Consider the following 25,019-nt stretch of genomic DNA (forward strand, 5'->3'; position numbering starts at 1 on the left):
AAAAATAAATAAAAAACAAAATAATAAAGATTTAATGCATATTGAATTGAATTGAAAAATGCAATTCATATTGTAAAACTTTCTGCTATGAATAAAACAATAATATACCTTGAGCTGACAATTGTAGTTCCTTTGTGAGACGGTAACCCCTAATATCCCTTTAATAATACTTTTCTGTACTTTTTAATAATTTACATTAATAAATGCATGTAGATACATAACTAATTTGTGGGTATATTTTGACCTGAATGGTATAACATTGTTTATATTTTTCTAGAACTTGGAAATAGCTCCAAGACATATTGTTAAGTCCATATAAAATTAATTTGTTCTTTTAGACTGTTATATAACATACCATCATAGTCTGGATACGTCCTATAGTTTAGCCCTTTACAAATGGATATTTAGATTGTTTCTAAACCTTTTTTCTATTGTAAACAATGCCTCTTTGTGCACATGTACTAGCATTTCTCTAGAATATTTCTTAGAAATGGAATGACTGAGTTGAGGCTATATGCATTTTAAGTTTTGATAGATACTGATAAAATATTGTACCAATCTATATAACCACAATCAGAGTAAGAGTACACTTGTTTCTCGATACCCTTCACTGATGTGTCAATATGGAAGAGTGTAAAAAAGTCGCTTTAAAATTTTTGTTTCCCCGATAACTAGTGAATCGAGCATCTTTTTCCCTTGCTATTTAAAAAACTATCAAGATGAGTTTGAACAGATTTCAGAATGGCTCATAGCAAAAGGTATAATATTCAGAGGCCAGAGTTACACCATGTACTTACTCTGTGGGCGTGGAACAAATGATGCAATCAAAGGACTCGAACTGACTTCAAGAGTACAATCAGCCAACCCTTCTGCATTCAGGAGACTGCCTGGATTGTTCCTAAATCCTTACAGGCAGATGAAAAACTGCTGTTCGAATCCTTTAAAATGGAAATGGCATATATGCCATCATAAGCTATTCTAATTTTTAAATTATTGTCTCTCCCAAATTAAATTCTCCCCTCTAGCCAAACTTGATTTCTCTGTATATTACTTACTTCTTTTCTATTCTTTAAAGAATTGGAGAAGACCTGGTCACCATACCCTATCTTATAGCTTTTCAAGTACTTGAAGATTATTACTAAGTCTCTTCTGAACTCTCTTTTCTCGGAATGAATGGGGGCCTCAACCTGTCCTCAATAACGTTTTTGACCATGATTTTAAATTATGTTGCTTTCTACATTCCAAATCCTCTGAGTCCTTAATACAAAAAAAGAGTAAAGAAGGAAAAAAAAAATCTCCCAATTTAGCAAAAAACACTCTTGATATTTTGGCATCTTTCCATTAATTCTGTACACTATGCGCCTTGTGGAGATATTAGATACACATTTTAGCATACTTTTAGACTTCCTCTGCCTTTAAAAACTTTCTAATGTAAATTAAAAATTATTCACAAATATTTGCAATAGCTATATAATATTTCAAATGCACCCTAATTTACCTAACCATTCTGATTCTGTTGCACACTTAAGATGTATCTGACTCCTTCCTACATTGAATAATTGCTGTGAATAACCAAATTGCCAAACTTCTATCTAGAAAGACTAGATGGATTACTACAGTATTCTGTTTGTATATTTCATTCATGTAATGCATAGGATTCAGCACACAGTAGGGGCTTAATATATTCTTGCTGTCTTACATAAAGCCTGAGTCAAGTTTTCTCCAGAGCTGAAATCATTCTTCTTGTCTTATGGAAATAATTGTTATACATGATTAAGGCCACAACCAAACAATGTATGAAATATCACCACTGTGTCACTGAAGAATACAGGTGTTACTTAGAAGAAGGGGGTGGATTATATCTTGTCATTCCATTTAACAAGGAGTTACTTAGCGGCCCAAAGAGATAGGAAAAGAATAAAACAGAATTATAGGCACCTTCACCGTCAGAGACTGGGTTCAATCCATGTAATAGAGAAATCTAGATACAAGTTAAGTATCCCTCATTCGAAATGCTTGAGACTAGAAGTGTTTTGGATTTTGTATGTTTTCCGATTTTGGAATATTTGCATAAACATAATGAGATATCTTGAAAATGGGACCCAATGCCTGGTGCGGTGGCTCATGCCTGTAATCCGAGGACTTTTGCCCGAGGTGGGCGGATCACATGAGGTCAGGAGTTTGAGACCAGCCTGGCCAACATGGTGAAACCCTGTCTCTACTAAAAATACAAAACATTAGCCGGGCGTGGTGGTGGGCGCCTCTAGTCCCAGCTACTCGGGAGGCCGAGGCACAAGAATCGCTTGAACCTAGGAGGCGGAGGTTGCAGTGAGCTGAGATCACGCCACTGCATTCCAGCCTGGGTGACACAGCAAGACTCTGTCTCAAAATGAAAAAAAAGAAAAGAAAACTGGGACCCAAGTCTAAATATAAGATTCATTTATGTTTCATGCACACCTTATACACATAGTCTGAAAGTACTTTTATATAAGATTTTAAATAATTTTCTGCATGAAACAAAGTTTTAACTGCATTTTGACTGTGACCCATCACATGAAGTCAGGTGTGGAATTTTCCACTTACGGTGCTATGTTAGTGCTCAAAAAGTTCGAGATTTTGGAGCAGTTCTGATTTCAGATTATGGATGCTCAACTTGTAATGTTGAAAAAGATTTCATAAATCCCCTCTCATGTAGGGAAAGCTGGTGGTGAATGTTTTTAGCATTTAGCAAAAACTGGAGATATTTCCAATTTTAAAGTATTTGGCCCTGATACTAAAAATGGAGAAATGCTTTGTGCAAGCTAGCTTACGACTGAGGATAGTCTGAATAAATAAAAGATCCAGACAGGTGAGGATGCACTTGAGTTTATTTGTATTGTAATTTGGACTACTTAAAACATACCTCTTATTTAATTTTGTTCTACTAAGTTTTGGGTTATGTATGGCAAATTGGCATTATTTCCATTTTTTAAACAAATAAATTATTATCAATTAAGTAACTAGCTACATGTCTCAGAAATTATTTTTAGGTTACTTTTCATTACACTGCTAGCATCAGAACAAGAAAGCCGCTTTCCAGATAATTACAACTCCCTTTCCTCTCAAATCCAGTTAAACTAGAAATATTAGATTGAACTTTGTGAAAACATCACATTCATAGGTCGAATATCAACAATTTCATACAGTTCAATCTAATACTAGGAGTGGGAAAAGAGGGAGAGACGCATAGCCTGACCATTTCCTCCAGTCTAGTGTCAACCGCCAGCTTTGTTTACAAAACGCTCACAAGGTCAAGTCTTTCAGTGACAAGACATGCAAGACTTTTGCTGAATGATGCTCTCACAATGATATGTCTTTCTTTTGAGCGAAAGAAAGACCCAAGCTAGAAACCAAAACAGAGTAGCAAACTGTGTGCACGATTCAGTTTTCAAGAATATTTTAAGTTGCATGTTTTGTTTTCATTGACAATCCTTGCCCTTGCCAAATCAGGATGACTGACACTCTTAATTTGCAATTTCCTAAATTTCAAGAGGGTTTTTTCTTTTTGATTGCTACATAATGGTTTACCTAATTATTTTTTTTTCAAGTTGCAGTTTCGGATGTTTAATTTCAAAATCAATTTGAGATGTCTTGAGCTCCATTAATACACTGTGATATTGCTTCACTCATTTTCTGGCAAAGCACTTACTTTAAAAAATGCATCATTCTAATGATTTTAAATTACTCTACAGTGCACATACCAATTTACAACTATTACAAAATTTTACATTTTTTTCCCAAAGCACTTCAGGTCTAAAGATGTTCTGTATTTCAAGACAGAATGAGAGAGAGTTAACTTTTAAAGGGCATGAACACAATTTAGGACCTTTAAAATTTTCTGCCCTCTCTGATGTAGAATGTAACCTAAGTAAATAAAATTTTAAGTGTTCAGTGCACATATAACATCAGCTTAGGATGAGGACATTATTATAAAATAATTTTCTTTTTATTCAAACTAATGACAATATTCTTTATAAATGGAAACAAACTCATTGTGTGTATGTGTGTAAGAGCAGCAATGTGTTAGTGTGTCAATTTATGTGTAAATATGCATGGGTATATATGAGTGGGTAAGCATGGGCTTGAATGTGTGCATGAATGTGCAACAGTGTGTATATATGTGTGATTGTGTGAGTGTGCATATGTGTGAGTGTGCATATATGTGTGAGTGTGTAAGAGTCTGAGTATATGTGAACGTGAGAGTGTATGAAGGTTGTTTGGGTGCATGTACATGAGTGTGTGCATGAGTGTGTTTGGGTGTATGTGTGTCCGTGTATTCGCTTGACTTTGTGATAGTGTGTTTGACTGTATGAATATGCAAGTGTGAATCTTTCTGTTTTAAATACATGCTTGGAGATCAAATGTTATTTGTACTTTTATTTAGGCAGTCATTAGAGTGTGCTCCAAGAATTACTTTACTAACCTCAGAATAAAATGAGGGAAATGAAGCACCTCCCAACTGTATCTATAATACATCTATAAGATATTTGCATTAAACACACACACACAATTTATACCTTGCTTGAAATTTGCAGGGAAAAAATAGCTATATTCGAAATCTGCACCTGGTAATATCAGTTTAATAGATGTAAATCAGCTGCCAAAGTTGGGAAACCTTCCTTCCTCATTGCCTTTTAAAAACATTTTTGATTCCTTTATTCTCTCAGGATTCCTCATTCACAGTGACACATGCCACTGTCACAGCGATTGAGGATACTTTGGGATTAATATTTAAAAGACTATAATTATCATCTGTTTTCGCCCCAGACCACCCTTGAAGTTGCAGAGAGCACTAGGCACATTTCTGGAATGAGCCTGATGCTCATTCATTGATACAACATTTTCCTTTTGTCGGTTAAAACATGCTGCTCTAGAAGGTGGAGGCAAAGCCCTGGGGGCCAAAGCTACCATGTAATAAGTACCAGGTTCAGGGCTAGAATCTTTGAGTTCATTATCTCATTTAATCTTCACTACAACCTTGCAAGATAGTGTTAGTACCAGTTTTCAGAGGAGGTGCTGTGGCTCAGAGAAGTTAAATGAGTTGCTTAAGGTCATGTAGCTAATTAGGAGAGAGGCTAGTATCAATTTTGAGTTTGTCTCACTCTAACACTGTATTCTTTTGAATTTCGCCATGCTGAAAGGTATGACCTTTCTAGTATTTATATGTTCCCTCACTGGGAATGGGGTTTCTTTGCCTGCCTGCTACTCTCTGCCCCTCAATTGTCTTCTCTAACAATGCCTAAAAACTTGATTGATGTCAAGTTCAAATCTACTTTAGAGGCAATATATCCAATTTATGAATCATACTTCCAATGTTAAGATTCACTATGTACTTATTTTAGAGTATACTGGCTTGGTTAAACTCACTACTGTCTGTGTAATAGATACTATTTGCTCAATAACTATTATGTGCCAGAGGTTTTACACATATTATACCCATTTTACAGATATGGACAATGAAGCTTCAAGAGGTTAGGTAATTTGCTTAATGATACAGAAGCAGAACCAATAAAGTCTACATCCCTGCTGACAGTCCTGTACAAGCTTCTTTGGTTAGATCTAGGTAGGTCAGTAAATCTAATGGAGCCTCAGTTTCTTCATTTATAAAATGGGGATAATGGTACTCTCACTGCAGGAGTTATAAGGATGAGACAATATACATAAAATGTCTAGAACATATTAGATAGTTAATACATGATAGCTATTATCTGAGCCATTATTGTTAACGATGAGTGTGGGTTTTAGCATTAAATAAACTTGGCTTCAAAAGCTTTGCCTCCTACTGGCTTTTTGATTGAGAGCTGCTGAATTTCTCTAAGTTTTCATTTCCTCATCTACAAAATGAAGGTAGCATTTTACAGCACCTTTTCCTAAAGTATACTCCAAAGAACACTGCTATCCGCACACTATATTTAAAAATGTGAGGTGATAACTGGGTTTCCTGATCAAAGATCCATGGGAAACTCTGGTAAACAGATTTCCTTATACAGGGCTTTTTTTAGTATCTATAATACGGGAATGTGCTTTGTGAATTTCCAAGTGAGAGCTAACATATGCTGTGTTTTTCTCTTTCATTATACTATAAAAATGCATTTTTATTTTTCTATAATATCTTGCAATAAAAGGATTATATAGAAGATACTTCGGAAAGACTGATTTGTCCCAAAGATTAAATGGATAATATTTGTAAAGCACATATATAGTAAGAGCTCAATAAATGCAACAGCATTATTATTATTATAATTACCATAATCATCACTATAATCATTAAGAAGGAATTAGAAAGAATCAGTTTAAGAGGCCTACTGTGCATCATGGTGACTACACTTAATAACAATATATTATATAACTGAAAATTGCTAAGAGTAAATTTTAGGTGTTCGCATGAAAAAACAAAATAAGTGTGTGACTGTATTAGTCCATTCTCACACTGCTATACTTGAGATTGGGTAATTTATAAACAAAAGAGGTTGAATTAGCTCACGGTTCTGCAGGCCGTACAGGAAGAATAGTGGCTTCTGCTTCTGGGGAGGCCTCGGGAAACTTACAATCATGGCAGAAGGCAAAGGGGGAGGAAGGTGTCTCACATGGTGGAAGCAGGAGCAAGAGAGAGGGAGGGGAGAAAGGCTGCACACTTTTAACTAATCAGATCTCATGAGAACTCACTATCACAAGAGCAGCATCAAGGGGATCATGCTAAACCATTCATGAGAAATCCAACCCCATGATTATAGAAGCTCCATCAACCAGGCCCCACTTCAAACACTGGGGACTGCAATTCTACATGAGATTTGGTGGGGATGCAGATCCAAACCATATCAGTGAGGTAATACCTATGTTCAACAGCTTGATTTAACCATTCCACAATGTATATATATGTCAAAATATCATGTTGCATACCATAAATATATACAATTTTTACTTGTCAATTAAAAAATAAAATTTAAAAAGCCTACCAGAGTGCAGATGATCTGAGTGAGAAAAGGCATGTCTAATACACCCCTAGGAGTTGGGGTCTATAAACTCTACAGCCAGAGGATTTCCTTTGCCAGATTAGGGCGAGCTACCCCAATGGAGGTAGAAGCTTCAGCAGACAACCTACCACATAATTCCATTGAATGTATGTATTTATTAAAATAGATTTTTTAGAGTCACCAAAAGGTTCTTTGATAACTAAGATTTTTTTTGAAACTCCTCAGGTTGGAATTCCACAGGCGAGCACTCTTATTGTATTGCACTTTCTGATTGGTTTTAATGTTCTCATACGATCTTGTTTTTAGCACAGGTATCTTCCCGTGTATGAGTTTTGTCTCTTTCCCCCTCCACTTATCTAAGAAACAACAGCCACCATAAAACTTGACAGATGTCAGGTGGACTGCTGCTGAATGCCTGACTCATACAACTGGATGATCTTCCTTTTGGTCCTGATTCAGTTTCCCAGCAATCTGGAAATGATTTGCCTTTGTTCTTGTATATCTCCTGCCAAGGTGCACATAGTTTGCTTAGATATGTGGTCCTTTTAAAATCATCTTTAAACTTTTATCCATTACCTGCTCCTTACGGTAGAGTTAATCATTCCTTGGGAGCTGAATTTCAGAATGGTGGTGTATCCTATTGCTTTCTACCAGAAGTCTTAAGGGACTGTGTGAGTTGCTTTCCCATGAAGCAATGTTTTAGAGGGAGATGCAGTAACCCAAAAGGAAAATTCCTCACACAAATAAAAATGTATTTATACACCAACCCTGCTGATACTGAATAGTAGGATGTGGGATAAATCTGTAAGAAACTTTGTCTGTATCTAACCTGGTGGGAAACATTATAGATTTTACTTGCTGCATAGGACTATTGACTAGGATTAGATTCTCCTCTCTAACTACCCATCGTTAAAATGGATATTCTGAAAAAGGCAGACATTAATCATTTCTTCACTATTTTGATCCTTGGTATAGCTGTTCCAGAGCTGTGTTTGCATTTACATTTTGATTTACTATGTAAGGAGGCTGAGAGGTGGTGATGGATTGAGAGGCTTTCACACACTGTGGGCATTCCATTGACTCCCAAGGACCATTTCAACCCTGCCCTCATGAGCCTTAAGTGAGGGGCAGCTCCCATTATGGATGAATTGATGCTAATTAAAATGGATATATGCACTCTGTCCTACTGTCATAGTATCTGGTTTGATAAGAACGATGGGCAGAGAAAAACAAACAAAAAAATTCTGGCCAAGTTAATGTGGTGACTAGCAAAAATAAATTTAGAAAAGGCCATTGGGATTTTATCAGAGTCAAGTCTACATATGAAAAGCTTATTGCTAAGTAAAACCTCAGATTTAATATGACCTCGTGGGAAAATGTGAATTTGGCCATTGCATCCCCTAAAAAGGCCAGGCTCCGTGGCAGTTACACAAGGTATGGATTTGGAGAATGAGGTCATGGCAGCTCAGATGCCAACTGACAGCTTGGTGAGCCCGAGCCACCTCTGTCCATGTCCCTTATACAGCACACATGATTTTTTAAACACACAAGCTAAATAAAGCATCAGAGGAAGATTTCATGGTGGGAGAACTATTCAAAGACTATTCTAAATGATAAACTCTAATCCTTACCAGTTTGTTTATAGTTATTATCTCCACAGGTCTTCTGGCTGGCTGGACCCAGAGTGTGTCTAACTCATTTTATGACATTAAAATTCTACTCTCTCCAAGTTACAAACCTATTACTTTATTAGACATTTTATCTAAAGCATATGCTGGTTTCCTTCTTGAGGAACTGAAAGCCTGAGTTTCCCCAGCCTACATTCTATATAAGAAACAGGTTATCGTTAGGTATTTAATTATTCTACTGTCGTTTCATATTTGTATTCTTTATCATCTTGTGTATAGCTCTGAGTATTAACAACTTGATGCTCCTCCTGTCTTAGGAAATATAAATATATTTATTCTTTTATATTTCCTGGATACGATTTTATTGTCACAAACTAGAAGAAGATTTAAAATGGTTACCCTTGCTGTCTTATTATTGCCAAAAAGGATTGTTAGTCAGTTACATTAAGATTCAAATAATCATTTTTGGTAGACCTTCTCCATATTTAATCTACTTTGTCAATAATTTCATACTGCAAGTTAACTTGTTTAGTTACCTTGGCATTGGAATAGAATCAGTTTAATCTGGAATATATATGTAGTTGTATTTTCCAGGCTAAACTTGATACTGCCATATGCTAAAGCACTGCTGCCCAATAGAAATATAATGTGAGCCTTAAGTGCAAGCCACATATATTATTTAAAGTTTTCTAGTAGCCACATTAAAAAGTAAAACAAAATTATCTAGTAAAAATTATTAAAATTAATTTAAATAATATATTTTATTTAGTCCAATATATCCAAAATATCATTTCATAATGTAATCAATATAAAAATTAATAAGGAGATATTTTAATTAATCTTCCATACAAGTCTTGAAGAGGAGCTAAAGGAGCAGTGTCTCATTGGTTTCAATGAAAAGAAAAGTTTTATTTTAATTGAGCTATGAGTTTGTCTATCTTGAGGACACCGTGAATTACATAATTGATCATTTTTCCCTCTTGTGTTGGTTAAGAGGGAGTTAGAAAGCTACAGTACAATTAGACATTACTTAGCTATGCACGTGACTTCCTTAAATAAAGATTACATTTCTCAGTTCCTTTACAGCTAGGTGTTTTCACAGGACTAAGTTATCGATCAATAAAATGTAAGTGAATGTTTCCGGCAGTAGCTTCAGTGAGGTCTTCTTAAAAGAAAGTAGAGAAGTCCCTTTGCCTCATCATTTCTTCATTTTGCCTATAGTGAGGGCGTAATAGCTAGAGCGCTGGCTCTCACTGTGTACTATAAGGGTAAGGGCTCCATCCTAGAAATAGTACAGTGGTGAGCTGGAAGAAGCTTTCTTTCTGAAGTCCAAGCCCTGGACTGCCTGCCTCTAGATTTATTTTGCCTAAAATAAAATAATACTTCTATCTTGTTTATCTCTTTTTTTCCCCTTGGGGAGGTATTTCCAATCACTGAACTATAATCTTAGTTGACACATCAGGAATGTAAATTTTCCTTGAATGTGATTTTATAATAAATAGCATGGCTCAAAGTAAAGGTAGTGAAGAGGCAGAATAGCTACTCGTTAGCTGACTTTCCAGTAAAACATATATCTGTATTCTGCAAACATAGGAAACAATACCATTTGGATAGTGACAAAAGAACATAAAGACTTTGGAGTAGAAAGAATTTTCATACTCCTTCAAATTAATTCAGCTTTACAGTGTTTAAAGATGAATTTCTTTGAGATTTATCATCTACTAATTTATCTTCTACTTACAAAAGATTTGTCTTTGAAATGTGTCTTTACATTGAGAATTGACATACAATGCCAACAACAGGTACAATCTATCATTATAATTTAGTGCCCACTATGGGAAAAGCATCATGCTATGTGTTGCACATATGCTATCTCATTTAACCCCTACAACTATATTACAAAATATCAATTATTTCCCTATTTTACAGAAGAGGCTCAGAGAATCCAAGCAACTTACTCAAGGTAATACAGTAACTTAGAAACACGCCTGGGATTTGCGTTCATTTCTGTCTGAATTTTTCCATGCTGAATCTCTGACAACTTTTATAACATTCTGATAGTCAAGAAAAAGGTCCCGGGATCCTTCCCCATATATGCTCATTGCCAACTTTCTAGAGATTCAGTGGAACTGTTGACAATGGGTAGAATCTGTTAAATTTATAGAAGGCTCTCTGAATGGTATATTGGATAAAAGATCTAAACCAGAAATCACAATACCTGTTTTTCATACTATGTGCCTAATGAGCTATATGACTGTCCATAAGTCATTCGACCTTTCTGGAACTCAGTTTCCTCATCTATAAAAGGAATGGGCAAAACTAGGTGACATCTAAAATCTCATCTATTGTCAATATTCTATGATTATGAGAAGTCTGTCAAAAAAAGAAATGAACAAAAAGAAGACTGTTGGAAAAGAAAGTAGGCAATCGTATTTAGGGTGCCTTAACTTTCATTGCTGGATATGCAGAATTCCATTTAAAAAATGAATGAACCTTCAATATCTTTCTTGGTAAAAAAGAAAAAAAATGAATGAACCTAGCAGAGAAGTGTGGGAAGCTTGTTTTGATTGTTGAAACTACTTATCCTTGACTCCACTATTAACCTCACTGACTTTGACTGCTATGGTTCCTGAAATGTCTTTTGAGCAATATTTCTTAGGACATTCTTTGCTAGCATGGAATAAGCTCTTCTAGTTTTGTGGAACTAGATCTAATATTGTTACCCATACCTTAGTAGACTACATTCTTAATTTTACTGGAACTTAAGTTGTTTTATCCACTTAGAGTAAAAATGCTAATTACTAAAAATGAATTGAAATGTGAATTTAGGTTACAAATAGTTTGCAGATGTGTAAATTGAGACCCATAGTGGTTCATGTGCCCAAGATTATATGGAAAGTCAGAGCTGTGCCAGGACATGGGTCATCTGCTGATTTGAGTGACCCAGAGATTTCATGAGGGTCCAGAGTGAGCAAAAGTTTTTAGCTACCTTGGGCCTGTGCAAGATTAGGGATATATATATTGGGATATATATCCAAACTGGAAGAAAATGTGTGTTGCAGAGACAGACTAGAAGAAAATGATCTGTCTCAGTCTTGGGTCTATGAGGATGTTAAATATCAAGCCTCCTCTGAGACTTCATGGCCACTAGCCAGGTTTCATGTGGGTTTAGGATTCGTATTTTTACTCTTTATTTGGCCTAAAAAATTGCAACATGATATTTTAAAGTTTACGCTGATTTGTAGTGTAGGCAGGTTTCTGACAGAAACAAATGTAAATCCTCACCAGAAGAATACTTTCTTCATACAGGACTTAGAGAGATTTCCAACCTGTTTGAGCTCACAATTTAAAAAAGCCAAAAACAAGAATGCAATTCCTATGCAAGAGTTCATTTAAGTAACAAACCATAGACCCACATCCACAAAGACTTCACATGCTGTATTTATCAGATACTGTATATAAAAGAACCATGTTTCATGTAACCAAAAACACAATTAAGAAGCAAAAATTACCCAAAATAATGAGGCATATGTTTTTAAAAAACTAAGTAAATATTTTAGAAACAAAAAGTAATCATTGAAATAAAAAATTAATAAAAGGGTTAAACATTACAATAAGCATAGCTAAAGAGAGATTTAGTGAGCTAGAAGATAAATATGGAGAAACTGCTTATAAGATAACAAAGGGAAACAAAGAGATAGTAAGTAAGAAAAAGGAGTAAAGGACATGGAGGCTAGAATGGGATGGACAGTCTAAGGGAACTTCCAAAAGGATACCAAAAGGGGGAAAATCAAGATTCAAAGAGATAAGGCCTGAAATTTTTCTGTAATTTATGTGAGACATGGGTTCTTATATTCAAGAAGCTCAGCAAGTCCCAAGTAGGATAAAAATAATGAATCCGGCTGGATGCAGTGGCTCGTGCCTGTAATCCCAGCACTTTGGGAGGCTGAGGCAGCTGGATCACAAGGTCAGGAGTTCAACATCAGTCTGGCCAACATAATGAAACCCAATCTCTACTAAAAATACAAAAAAATTAGCCAGGTGTGGTGGCATGTGCCTGTAATCCCAGCTACTTGGGAGGCTGAGGCAGGAGAATCACGTGAACCGGGGAGGCGAAGGTTGCAGTGAGCCGAGATCAAGTCATTGCACTCCAGCCTGGGCGACAGCATGAGACTGTCTCAAAAAAAAAAAAAAAAAAAAAAAAAAATCCATACTGATTTTTTTTGACAGAGTCTTGCTCTGTCACCCAGGCTGGAGTGCAGTGGCGCAATCTCGGCTCACTGTAACCTCTGCCTCCCGGGTTCAAGCAATTCTCCTGCCTCAGCTTCCCGAGTAGCTGGGATTATAGGCGCATGCCACCACACTCAGCTAATTTTTGTATTTTCAGTAGAGACAGGGTTTCACCATATTGGTTAGGCTGGTCTCGAACTCCTGACCTCGTGATCTGCCGCCTTGGCCTCCCAAAGTGCTAGGGTTACAGGCATGAGCCACCGTGCCCGGCCCATACTGATCTTTAAGAAAGGATATTGGGGTGTGAATTCTGCCAGTGGCCTCAACTCTGAAGCATACACAATAAAGTAGCTTGCCCTGCCTCTCAAAGTAAAGGAGTTCATTCAACTCTAATATGAAGAAACTATTACTTACCCTACTTACACCGTGTGGGTGTTATGAGACTAATAGAAATATTTTTGCTAGGATACTGGAAATTTGGTAGCTGGGGTACAAGTCAAGTCAAGTTCTTTATAGCAGACTCAACTACCCATTCAGAGTCTCTATGAGCCTGACCTTAACAAGTTTCTAAGTGAAAATTTATTGTCCTCACTCTTTACTGAAGATCTAATTTATGTCCTTCCCATCCCTCTTCTCCTTCTCTCTAATGATTCAGGGAAATATATATGTAAATCAAATCTCTGGAACAGTCCTGTAGGTATTTTGTACCATCAAAGCTCAATATGCAATCCAAACTCTAATAATGACCCTGGATCATGGCCATAATGATGAAATAAAAAAACACTGGTATGCATTTGGAGAAAAAAATAATACAATCAGATAAATGCAGGATATTTTTATTGCAGGAATAGTATCATTCAGCTTATTTGGGGTGAGCATATGGGGTACTCTTCTATATCTCCAATCACCTGATTTTGGAACACAGGATTGGGACAATTTATTCTGATCCTTCCCTATGGCCACTAATTTTTGCACAATTGAATTATGGCTTCCTTCAACCTCTCTCAGCCATCTCCACCATAGAGCCTTTCTACTTTATCCTCCCCTGTCAGGGAATTTCCATGGCGCAGGGCAAGCTGTAGTGGTAGACACTTTCTCCATATGATCTCTCATATACAGGGACAGACACACCTTGTAAATACTTCCTTTTGGGATCTATTGTCACTTCATATAGCTAAAAATGAATTGAGAAAAATGACAAATAGCCAATGAATCTAGAATTCAGAATAAGAGTTGAAGGAAGGGGAATAATGAAACACAAGATTTACCTGTTTTCTTTTGACATTTCCATTGGTCTGTCCAAATGGATTCTTACTGTACTGTACTTTATGTAAATAAACAACGCGCTCAGGCTTACTCACATTTTCTTGCTTCACAATTGCCATCTTATTTAAATATATGTCTCTGGTTTGAAAAATAGTTTTAAAGCTTTAATGTCTTGGAACAGTTAGTAGAGTTAGCTCAGATTTGTAGAGAGGCAGCTGCAAACTTAGCTTTTACTTCAAACTTGTCAAATTGTCAAAAGTTTCACTACATATTGCATTGTTGCCTGCTAATAATGGTATAACGTGTGGTTTTATTGTCTCAGAACAAAAATGTAAAAGATGTCTTTTGAAAACATTTGATATTTGATGTGCTTTAAATTGCCTTACAATCTTAAATTACTATATATATACATATAAAATTATAAAATCTTATGGCCATTAAATGAACTTTTGTATAAAGATAAAGAATTTTTGGATCTGAGACTATTTTGTGGTTCAATTTCTATTTTCATTTGGGCCAAAAGAGGCCTGGGGTGACAAATCATCTCTGAGTCGAATGTATGGCTATGATCCTACTATAATAGTGTGATTTTTTTTCCATTTCATATCTATCTCCCAAAGATATTCCTGTAGATTCAGTCTTACACACTTAATTTGACTTGGAATTGTCTTAAGAATGCCTTTGAATTGTATTTCTAGTGCCACCAATGAATTTCATTTACTTCAATAATCTAGAGTTAATGTTTTAATCTCACTGTAATGTTAATGAAATAGCTACCATGTTTTATGCAGATGCTTGTTTTATTTAACCAATCAAATCAGTCACCTTAATGTTTATCTCTTATTTTTTTACTGAGTAGAAAAAGAATTATTTTAAAATAAATGTGAGCACAGGTTGTCATACTTTGAATATCAAGATGAAAATAATGAAGCCTACATATGAATTAGGCATAAGCTTTTTGTCTTTTATCCACTAAAAAGCACTATAAACTCTCCTATCATATTTCTGTGACTACCTATATTTTAACTTTTTTCTTGCCCCATATGATCTTCAGAAATGAACTCTAAGTCCAAGGAATTTGTGGCATTATGATAATATTAACATTATTGCTAACCAATAGAAACTTTTTTTCTTCTGAGAACTCAGTTACTCTTTCTACGAAACGCAGGTGTGTGTCCAAAGCTGCAGAGAAGAATGTACCTGCAATCCTAGGTTCCTAATATGGTGACATTAACTGTCTCTTTTTCTACTGAAGATGCTAAGTTCCAGATACCTTATATGTGAGTGGACTTTTCCCTTCAGTGGCATGATGAATAGCTCCATAGTTATCCTCATGGTGTGTGCATTACATTTTGAACAAAGATTCTTTAACAAATGGCATGTATGAGCCTGCTGTAACTGTTATGTGTAAAGGAAAAAAAAACACTGTGTACACATGAATCATTTCATAAGACCTAATACATTCCTAGAAATTGCAGGAAAATGATGCATTATATGTGCTAGACACGTAGAGTCATGTGAAAAATCTTTTGATTATTGGCACTTTCAATAAACGGGAGAACTAATAATGTTTTTAAAGCATATGGAACTTGTATAATCAAGGAAAGTTTCCTTAGCAACAACAATTATATAAACCTCTTAGAACCTCCTCCTCTAATTATCTGTTTTATTAGTAGATGCATATCATCATCCATTAGGGAACACTTCAAAACATAATGAGACATTGTTATAATGAAGATATACACACATACATATGTTTATGTGTGTGTGTATGTGTATCTCCATATATAAAGGGAAATCCTCAAATAACATAGTCTATATATCAAAATGTGGATGACCTTATAATGAAAACAAAGCTACTTACAATTAATAAACTCAAGAGACTTTATGAACTAAATCTATGAACCACTCATGATCAGTGTCAATAGTTCAATATACAGTATTAAGAATCATAGATCTCAGTGTTGGAAAAGACCTCATGGGCCATTTTGCTAATCTTCCACTATTTCACAAATGAGGTGGTTAAGACTAAAAGAAATTAAGTTATTCAAGGTCACTGTGTGTGAATACATGCACACCCATATACTCATACCTTTCTGATAGACAAGGTGGACACATGTCATAGGATAGTGTAAAAAGAAATATCCTTATAACAAAGCCTTCTGACATGTTAAGGAACTAACCTTCCTTAGAAGGGGCACATCATGATAATACCTTATATGATTTCTGCTGAATAGCAAATAGTATGTTCAAAAGACCCTCAAGGCCTAATGCTTCACATCTCTCCAGCTGATTAACCCACTTCTAAGATACAGCATAGTAAGAGAGGATTGTAGTAGAGAAAGGACAAGAGTTAGCCTCTCTATTAAATGCTTACCACTTATAAATTTTGCTGTCAGTTATTTGCAAGTAATGATAGAGGGAGTGGTTCAAAGGAGGTTTCATCAAGAAGAAAGTAGTACAAAGTTCTAAACTGCTTTTATGCTCCCTTTCAAAGACTATGTGACCAGGAGAAGTCAGATTTTACAAAAGGAATATAGCAGATACATTGTACAATGCTGATCTCAGAGGCTGGGGCCAATACCCTTAGAATAGGCTAAATGTATTACTGAGATTTCATGATAAGGAGTCATGGTTTAAGGGAGCATGATTTGACCCGTGGTATATCCAAATCTAAAGCACATTATAACAAGCTTCTATTGTATTCCTCTTCAGGTATTTTTAAAGAATGAGTTAACGTTTGTGAAGTGTCGTGAGGTCATCAGGTTAAAGAAGCCTATATCAAATATCATTTTAGAGCTGTTAACAATACTCAATGTACCTAGAAATACAGACCGAAAGTAATCAGTAAACCATTCACTATAGTCCCCCTGGTATCAGAGCAGCACAGTTAACATGCTAACAGCTAAGCTTCATGTGCTTAGTGGAAGAAAATGATCAATGGCAAAGAGCATATCCACCTTTGAAATGACATGATCCATTATAAGAATCAGATGTTAAATTGCTTCCTGTACTGAGCACACTCAATTAAAAGTCTGCACAGTGAGATCATCTCGATGGTTAAATATGCTCTGTGGGAACAACCTTTATGGAGCTTAAAAATCACAGAAGGACTATTCCTACCATGACACTGGAGATTTGGAAGGCATTTCCTTCCCTTATTTTTCAATCTGCTAGTTTTATTAGGAAGCCTTTTGCCTGAGAGGCTGCTGAGTTTTGGGTCATACCTATCCACCCTTTTGCTTCTGTGAACAAGAGATGATTCTAGTGATCTTTTTTTTTTGTGGTCCAGAATGGATGAATGTGGCTTTGGTCCAGACCTCTGTACAAAAATGTGTCATTTATGTACTTGGTATTTGATGTCCTTTATCTCCTTTTCAGCAAACTAATCTATTCACCTGAGTTCTGTCTCCTTGTCTAACTTTTCCTTCTTCCTTTGGCAGGAGTAGGGCCTGAGGGCTGAAAAGAATGCTAGACATTACATAAAATCAGAAGACCTGGTTTCTTCTGGCAGGTTTGCAATTAGCCAGGTCTATGACCTTGGACCAATTATTTAACCTTTCTGGTTCTCAGTTTCTTCATGTTTCAAAAACTCATATATTTCTTGTTCATTTTTTACCATCTGTCTCTCCCTGACAGACTGCAAGCTCCATTAGTGCAGGAATCTTTGTTTTCTTCACTGATATATCCCAAAAGTGTAGCAGATGGCACAAAGAAGATATTCAATGAAAATTTGTTTAATAGATGAATATTTCACATCTCAGTTAGTAGTGTTACCATTCATCCAGTCTCCCAATATAGAAATCATGGAGTCAGTGAAAATTCTTGTCTCCCCTTATACCCACATAGTCACCAAGTGCTATTTTCTTTTTTCTTTTCTTTTCGTTCTTTCTTTCTTTCTTTTTTTTTTTTTTTTTGAGATGGAGTTTCGCTCTTGTTGCCCAGGCTGGAGTGCAGTGGCGCGATCTCAGCTCACTGCAACCTCTGCCTCCCGGGTTCAAGTGATTCTCCTGCCTCAGCCTCCTGAGTAGATGGGACTATGGGTGCATGCCACCATGCTTGGCTAATTTTTGTATTTTTAGTAGAGACGGGGTTTCAACATGTCGGCCAGGCTGGTCTCAACTTCTTGACCTTGTGATCCACCTGCCTTGGCCTCCCAAAGTGCTGGGATTACAGGTGTGAGCCACCGCGCCTGGCCCCAAGTGCTATTTTCTAACCCCTCTCATGTCTGTCCTGTCCTTTCCATCTACACTTAAATTCCCTTATATCAAGTTTGCATCATTTTTTGACTATATTCTCCAAACCATTTACAGAATGACTTTGCTAAAATGCAAGCATGGTCATGACACTACCCTCTTTAAACACCTTAAATGGCTTTCCTATTGTCCTCAGGGTCAAGTCCAAGCTCCTAGGCATGTCATACAGAGGCCTTCACGATCTGTGGTCTTTTGTGATCACTTCCTCAACCATCAGTAAATATCAAAGACTCTTTGCACATTGTATCTCTCTATCTTTTAGCATTTAGTGCAAGGCATTTTCATCTTTATTCACATTTGCCTCCCCAACTATAGATGTTTCATCCTTCTTTGTATACTATTGCCTCACATGCTGTCGGAGACATAATAGGGGCTCAGGCTCCAGAAATGTTAGGCAAATAAACAAGTAAATGAGGAGGTTTTGACTAGTGCGGTAGTTCTCACACTGTGAGGCAAACTGCTTAACTTCTCTGTGCCTCAGTGCATTAAAATTCATAGGGATGCTGAGGTGGATGGAAGAGGAACATTTAATGAACACTGAATCAGATATCTACACTTTTTTCCAGATCTAATATTCTATAGGGCTATCATTTTTTTTTCCCTCATCATTTCATTTGTTTTGGTGGGTAAGGGTTGTTTGGGGTGAGAAAGGAGTGGGGTAGGGTTTAGGGTACTTCATCTGGAAGAGAGAGAAGGAGGGGGCAACATACAGGCATGTTCATAATTACCCTTTTCCTCCCCTTCTGTGATTTTCTTCTTGGCCAACAAGACTAGTGCATGTCTTTGTGTATTAGGGAGTAAGAATGGGCAGGGAAAGAGAAACTCTCAGTACATTGAATTTAATGTTAACTCAATGGAAACACAAATATTTGAATTTATGCAACTGGAGAGTAGTACATTACCAGGAATTTTACCTAATTCTAAGGCATCAGGAAGGGCACATAAAGGATGTGAGTGATCTGAGGGAGCAATTATATGATTCAGAATCACTGTTTGATCAATATGTATTTATTAAATCATATATAAAGAGGCAAGCTTTTGACTCACTGTAAAGCACCCTACCATAGTAAAGACATTAATGTTGGTGTTCTCTAGGTTCTGATTTTCTTCATTCTCATTTTCCACACTCCCCTGGACAGTAGCTTGCATTCCTGTGGTCCCAACTATGTTCCAAATATTTGTCTCTAGCTCAGGATTCTTCTCTAATTTCATTCTTGACTATCAACCCCTCGCTGGCCATATGCAGGCAGGATCTGCTGCAGATGCCTACGACACAGCATGTCCACAACTGAGCTCACCATAGCTGGCCCCTCTGCCCCAAACCTACTTTTCGGCCTATGTCTTTTCTCTCTCAGTTGGCGGCACTTACTTTTACCTAGTCATCCAAAGCAGTTACCATGTCTCTTTTCTCTCCATCTAGCGTGGTCATTCATCTCTAGTTTGTTTCCACCTCACCATTCTCACAACTACAGCTTCAATTCAGGCCCTTCTCACCATCATGCTCCTTGACTACTCCAATAATCACATTGCACATGTCTCTTAGTTCCTTATATCATTCAGCTACAATTGGTCTTCTCAGTGGTCTATCTCAAAGGCGGTTTGTTTTAAATCACTCAGTGCTTTCCTATTGTGTCAAGAAGAAATGCAAATTCCTCAGCATAGTGTGTAAATAAAACTCCCTATTTTCTGGCCCCTGCTCATCTCACCAGTTTTATCTTCTTCTGCACTCCTAGGCTATAGCTATACCCAATGGCTTGCAAGTCCCCAAATGTGTCATTTAGATGCATAGCTCTATTTCTTTGTTTAAACTGCTCCTTCTGCCTGAAATATTCCTTCCTCTCTTGTCCATGTGATAAACATGCAATCATCATTCTGGTGTTAATTCAAATGTTAAGACTTCTACAAAGCCTTACCTGACTGTAAGGCTTCTTCTCACAAAAATAGTCTACTGCCCCCTCCTTTGTGCTCTGTGACACAGCGCCCTGGACATGGTCCAACAATGATACATTTTTATACGTGGTGAGTCAGATAATAAATTTTTAGAGGACAGTGCAGTATAGTGGTGAAATGTATGAACTGTGAAGCCAGAAGCTGTATGATTGTCTTTGGGCAAGTTATTTCACCTCTCAGTGCCTTGGTTTCCTCATCTGTAAAGTAGGCATGATTATCATACTTACAGAGTTGTTATCAGTGAGTTAATATATGTACAATGCTTACAAATAGTGACTAATACATAATAATTATTATGTGTTTGCTATAATATTAATATTATCATTTTACACTTAAAGCTCTAAGCCATGATAGTGTATCTGAAGCATGGAAGGATGGAAAGTATTCAATAACATTTAGTAAGTAAATTAAGAATCAAGTTAGGTCCCTACTGTACAGTCTCATGATACCCAGAAACTTTCCCTTTGTAACCTTTTTCTAACTTGTTCAATGTCTCTTTGACTAAACTGTGGGATCCATTTGTGCAAGGACCACATCCACCTTGTTCACTACTATAACCCTAGCATCAAGCGCCATGCCAAGCGCTTAGCAGGCACATGTATATTTGTTAGACATAAAGGTTATATGTGTATATAAGGATATAGATATATATGGTTTTTAAGATTTTCATTTTAGCTATTATTAGATTGCCTTTAGCATTTTGATTATTTTCTGAAATTGTGAAATGTATTCCTCTTTCCTGTATTACGTCTATGTGAGGCAACAAAATTTCAGTGAAGTATTGTTAGAATTGCAGTGAATTATTATGCTAAAATTAAACCTTTTAACAGAGACATTCTCCTCTTTCCTTACAGTGTAGGATCATAAGACTTTTCAGCTCATGAGCTAATCCAGTGGTACAAAAAGTCCCACAGTGCTTCAATCCTCCCTGCTTACCACATAATTTTACATCTTTAACAAAATTCATAGGCAGAGGCTTTCTAAGAGTTACCACGTATTAATTCTACTTATTTAATGAGTACATGGTTTGAAGAAAAATGGTATAAAGAATGACTTGTTATTTTTAGTGCTTATAATTCAGGTGAAAAGACAAGCCATGTGCACACATATCTACATCACAATGTTTTCTGTGCTCTTTAGCAATGTGCATGGTAAGATTTCAGGGGATCCTGCCTGGTGCAGTGGTTCATGCCTTTAATCCTGCCACTTTGGGAGGCCAAGGCAGGCGGATCACGAGGTCAGGAGATCGAGACCATCCTGGCTAATACGGTGAAACCCCGTCTCTACTAAAAATACAAAAGAATTAGCTGGGCATGGTGTCACGTGCCTGTAGTCCCAACTACTCAGGAGGCTGAAGCAGGAGAATCACTTGAACCTGGGAGGCAGAGGTTGCAATGAGCCAAGATCGCGCCACTGCACTCCAGCCTGGGCGACAGAGCGAGAATCCATCTCAAAAAAAAAAAAAAAAAAAAAACAAAATCGGGGATCCCCATTGATGTGATCAGGAAACATTTTATGGAATGGCTAAAATTATAATTAGTCTTGGTGGATGGGTTGGATTTCACTAGGTGGAACTACAATAGCATCTCATGAGGAGGAAAAGGCATGGAGGAAAGTATAAAAACATGGTTCATTAAGGGTAAGGAGAGCACATAGATTACTTTGGCAAAGGAAGGATTTATGCAGGAAGCAAAAATAGAAGATAGGCTGGAGAAAGATTTTTGGAATAGTTTGTGGTAGGCTTTTGATCATAGACTAGGATACTTGAAGTTTATCTACAGATAATGAGAAACTATAGAAGATGCTAGAGTAGGGAATGAAAAAAGGAAAACAATGTTGTAGGAATAGCAATTGAGTGGCAATATAGCAATATGTAAAATGGGATAGAGTTCCTGGGCTAAGTTGTGCTTTTAAGTGGTGGGACACCCAGTAGAAATATTTCGCAGATGGTTGGAAATGCCAGATTATTTGAGTTTGGGAGAGATATAATTTGAAATAATCTGCATAGAACTGACAGTAGGAGACTTGGGAATGTATTAAATAACTGTAGGAGAATACAAAATGAAGACAGAAGTTCAAGCACAGACCTACAATGAAAAACAAGATGAAAAAAATAGGTAACAGCGTGTTCTAAATAAAAGTGCAGTAAAATACTAACCTAGGACATACCTGGAAACCTCTTATGACTCACAAAGGTGTACAGATCACATTTTAAGAAGCACTACCTTAAGGAAGGAACAGGTAGAATTTAAGAGTAGAGGAAGGAGAAGGAAATAAACTCCACTACACCTGTTGAGCAGTCAGATCCTGTCCACTTGGGATCACAGCTGCATACTCCAGCGTCCAGAAGAAAAGTTCCATGTCCTGAGCACTGCTCTTGACATACAGGAAGTGGTGTTTCACAGTTAACTCCTCCCCAGCCAGTAGAACAGTGACATTCTCCTTTTACACAGATGCCATGGTTGGAACACATTGGGTCTAGGCAGTCCTCTGAAGGCACAAAAAAGTGGGGGGGGAGGGGTGATTAATAGTGAACAGGTATGGCCAACATACCTTAGTATGATGAAACGGAGATTACATTGATTTCCTAGTTTTATATCATCAATGCTGCTTTAATTAGGCAATAAAATGATTCATGCAAACACTCTGTCCAAACCATATTATTAACACTTCAAAATATGGTCGGGTATCATAATGGTTGCAACCTAAATTTAGAAGGAGAAGGAAACCACACACGTGCTGTGTGAAACTGTGAACAGTGTGCAGTACCCCCACACAAATAAGAGGATGGAGTACTGTGGGCCTTCAACAGGAATTGCTCAGCTTCGCAAAAAAGCCCAAGAGTTTTTGCTAAGTCATTCCTTATCCTTTCTGAAAGTGGCAGCAGTAGCTCCCAGAGAAGACTTTTACTTGATATGTCGAGAGGAGTTTATATAAATTTTTGAAATTTGGATTCTTCAAGGTATTGGGTGAGGGGAACGCTGTTGCATGAAATAATAAAATTTACATCAATTTATTATAATCTCTCATTTATTCCTTAAAAGTACTGAAAATGTAATATTTTAAACTTAATTTAAAAATTCATTTCTTCATGGCTTCTCCTTCTATGAGAACATGGTGACATAGTTTTCAGTGTCTTAGAATATCACAGACCCAATTCCATTTGTCTCTGATTCTGTGAGTCTGGAAATTTTTGTATACATTCTAACAAATGTGTATACTGTTTTAGAGGTAGGTTCTTATGCTTGCCTGGGGGAAAAATTGTTTTGTGCTTTTAACTAGTAACCATTCCATGGGAAATAGAAAGGTTGATTTCCAAATTTCTAGTCTTTCCATACAAATAAAATGAGACTAAAATAACTAATTGTAATGAGGATGTATGATTTGAATTACTTTTCCAGCAATGCAAATAGACTGTGACAACCTGCCTGCATTTCCAAGACTGCCTAGTTTTAGGGTGTGGCTTGGGTCTGTGGAACAGAGTAAGTCTAAGTAAGCACTGTTATAATTGGTGTTATTGCCACTATAATTAGCCCAAGATCTTGGAGTCATTAGCACAATACTTTACTATCTGAGCTAACAAGCAAATAAATACCAGAAGGTACATCTAATTTGATTCATGATTTGAAGAGAGAGGGAAAGTCCAAAGTATAGAATCTGTTTTCAGAAGGCCATTTTGTTATATTAAAGAATAATAATTTTAATAAAGTAATATTTAACTTAATATAGCCTATTTTATTAAGAAGCCTGCTTCAATGTATTCATGGAAGTCATATTTAAATCATTCATGTCATATTTAATTTAGAAGCCCAAAATCATATGGCCAAAGGGGCCAGGCAGGTGGCATACAGGAAGGAAATGGGCCATATGGAAGAAAAAAAGGGTGTGTTGGGAGCAAACTGAAAGCAAGTGTCCTTTTAAAAAGAACTGCTGCTACTTGGCTCCAGTTGATTGCCACCACGTAGCAATGTGGGCCCAGGGTCACCAGATTTTCTAGTGTTTAAAGAAGCCAGAAATAGGAATTTTCATATGGCACTTCTCTATTTTTAAATTTTGGCAAATAAGTCACATTAAACAACAGCAACAACAGCAACACAGTGTGAGCCAAACAAAACCCATTCAGTGGCCTGGTTCAGCCTGTGGGCTCCTGCTGCAAAGTTTGACTTAAAACATCTTTTTTTCTATTGCATTGGAAAAATTTATACCATTAAATGTACTGAGCATTATTCCTTAATATCTTGGTTATTCTACAGATATTCCTAGTGACCCTGGAGAAGACTAATTTAAGTGAACTCTTTTTTAAACTGCTTACAAAATTTAAATTAGAGGGGTCTAAATTCATTAGATTACATGTTTTTCATGGTAATTTGTAGATGTGATGGTATTTTTTTTTACTAACGCTGTGTGGGTCTATATAGCATCTGAATTTACAACTTAAATATAATTATTTCAGTTGGATCACCATAAAAACATTTTCTGAAAGTAACTCTGAAACTCCAGTGCCTTGTCTAGGCCAAATGCCATTTATTGGAGCAGATATAATCGTCACACCAAAATTCTACTATTGCTAATGGGAGGTGAAAAGCTAAAGTCTTGCTTGTTCATGGAATGGAATGAGATTAAACTCTTTAGAATGCTGTGTAATAGTCTTAATGAGCCATCTTTAAAAAGCAATT

The 25,019-nt window shown here is 36.6% G+C and overlaps 1 protein-coding gene across 4 annotated transcripts in view; it reads right to left on the minus strand.

Annotated features, from left to right (window-relative positions):
- TENM1 (teneurin transmembrane protein 1) overlaps positions 1 to 25,019 on the minus strand; it is an 832,777-nt gene that overhangs the window by 237,204 nt on the left and 570,554 nt on the right. For all 4 annotated transcript variants that reach the window (XM_030807128.1, XM_030807125.1, XM_030807127.1 and 1 more), the window contains one exon: positions 22,633 to 22,833. In XM_030807128.1, the coding sequence (XP_030662988.1) occupies positions 22,633 to 22,833 (201 nt within the window). The remainder of the gene's footprint in view (positions 1 to 22,632; positions 22,834 to 25,019) is intronic.

The sequence above is a fragment of the Nomascus leucogenys genome, chromosome X (genome assembly GCF_006542625.1).
Source record: "Nomascus leucogenys isolate Asia chromosome X, Asia_NLE_v1, whole genome shotgun sequence".
NCBI lineage: Eukaryota > Metazoa > Chordata > Mammalia > Primates > Hylobatidae > Nomascus > Nomascus leucogenys.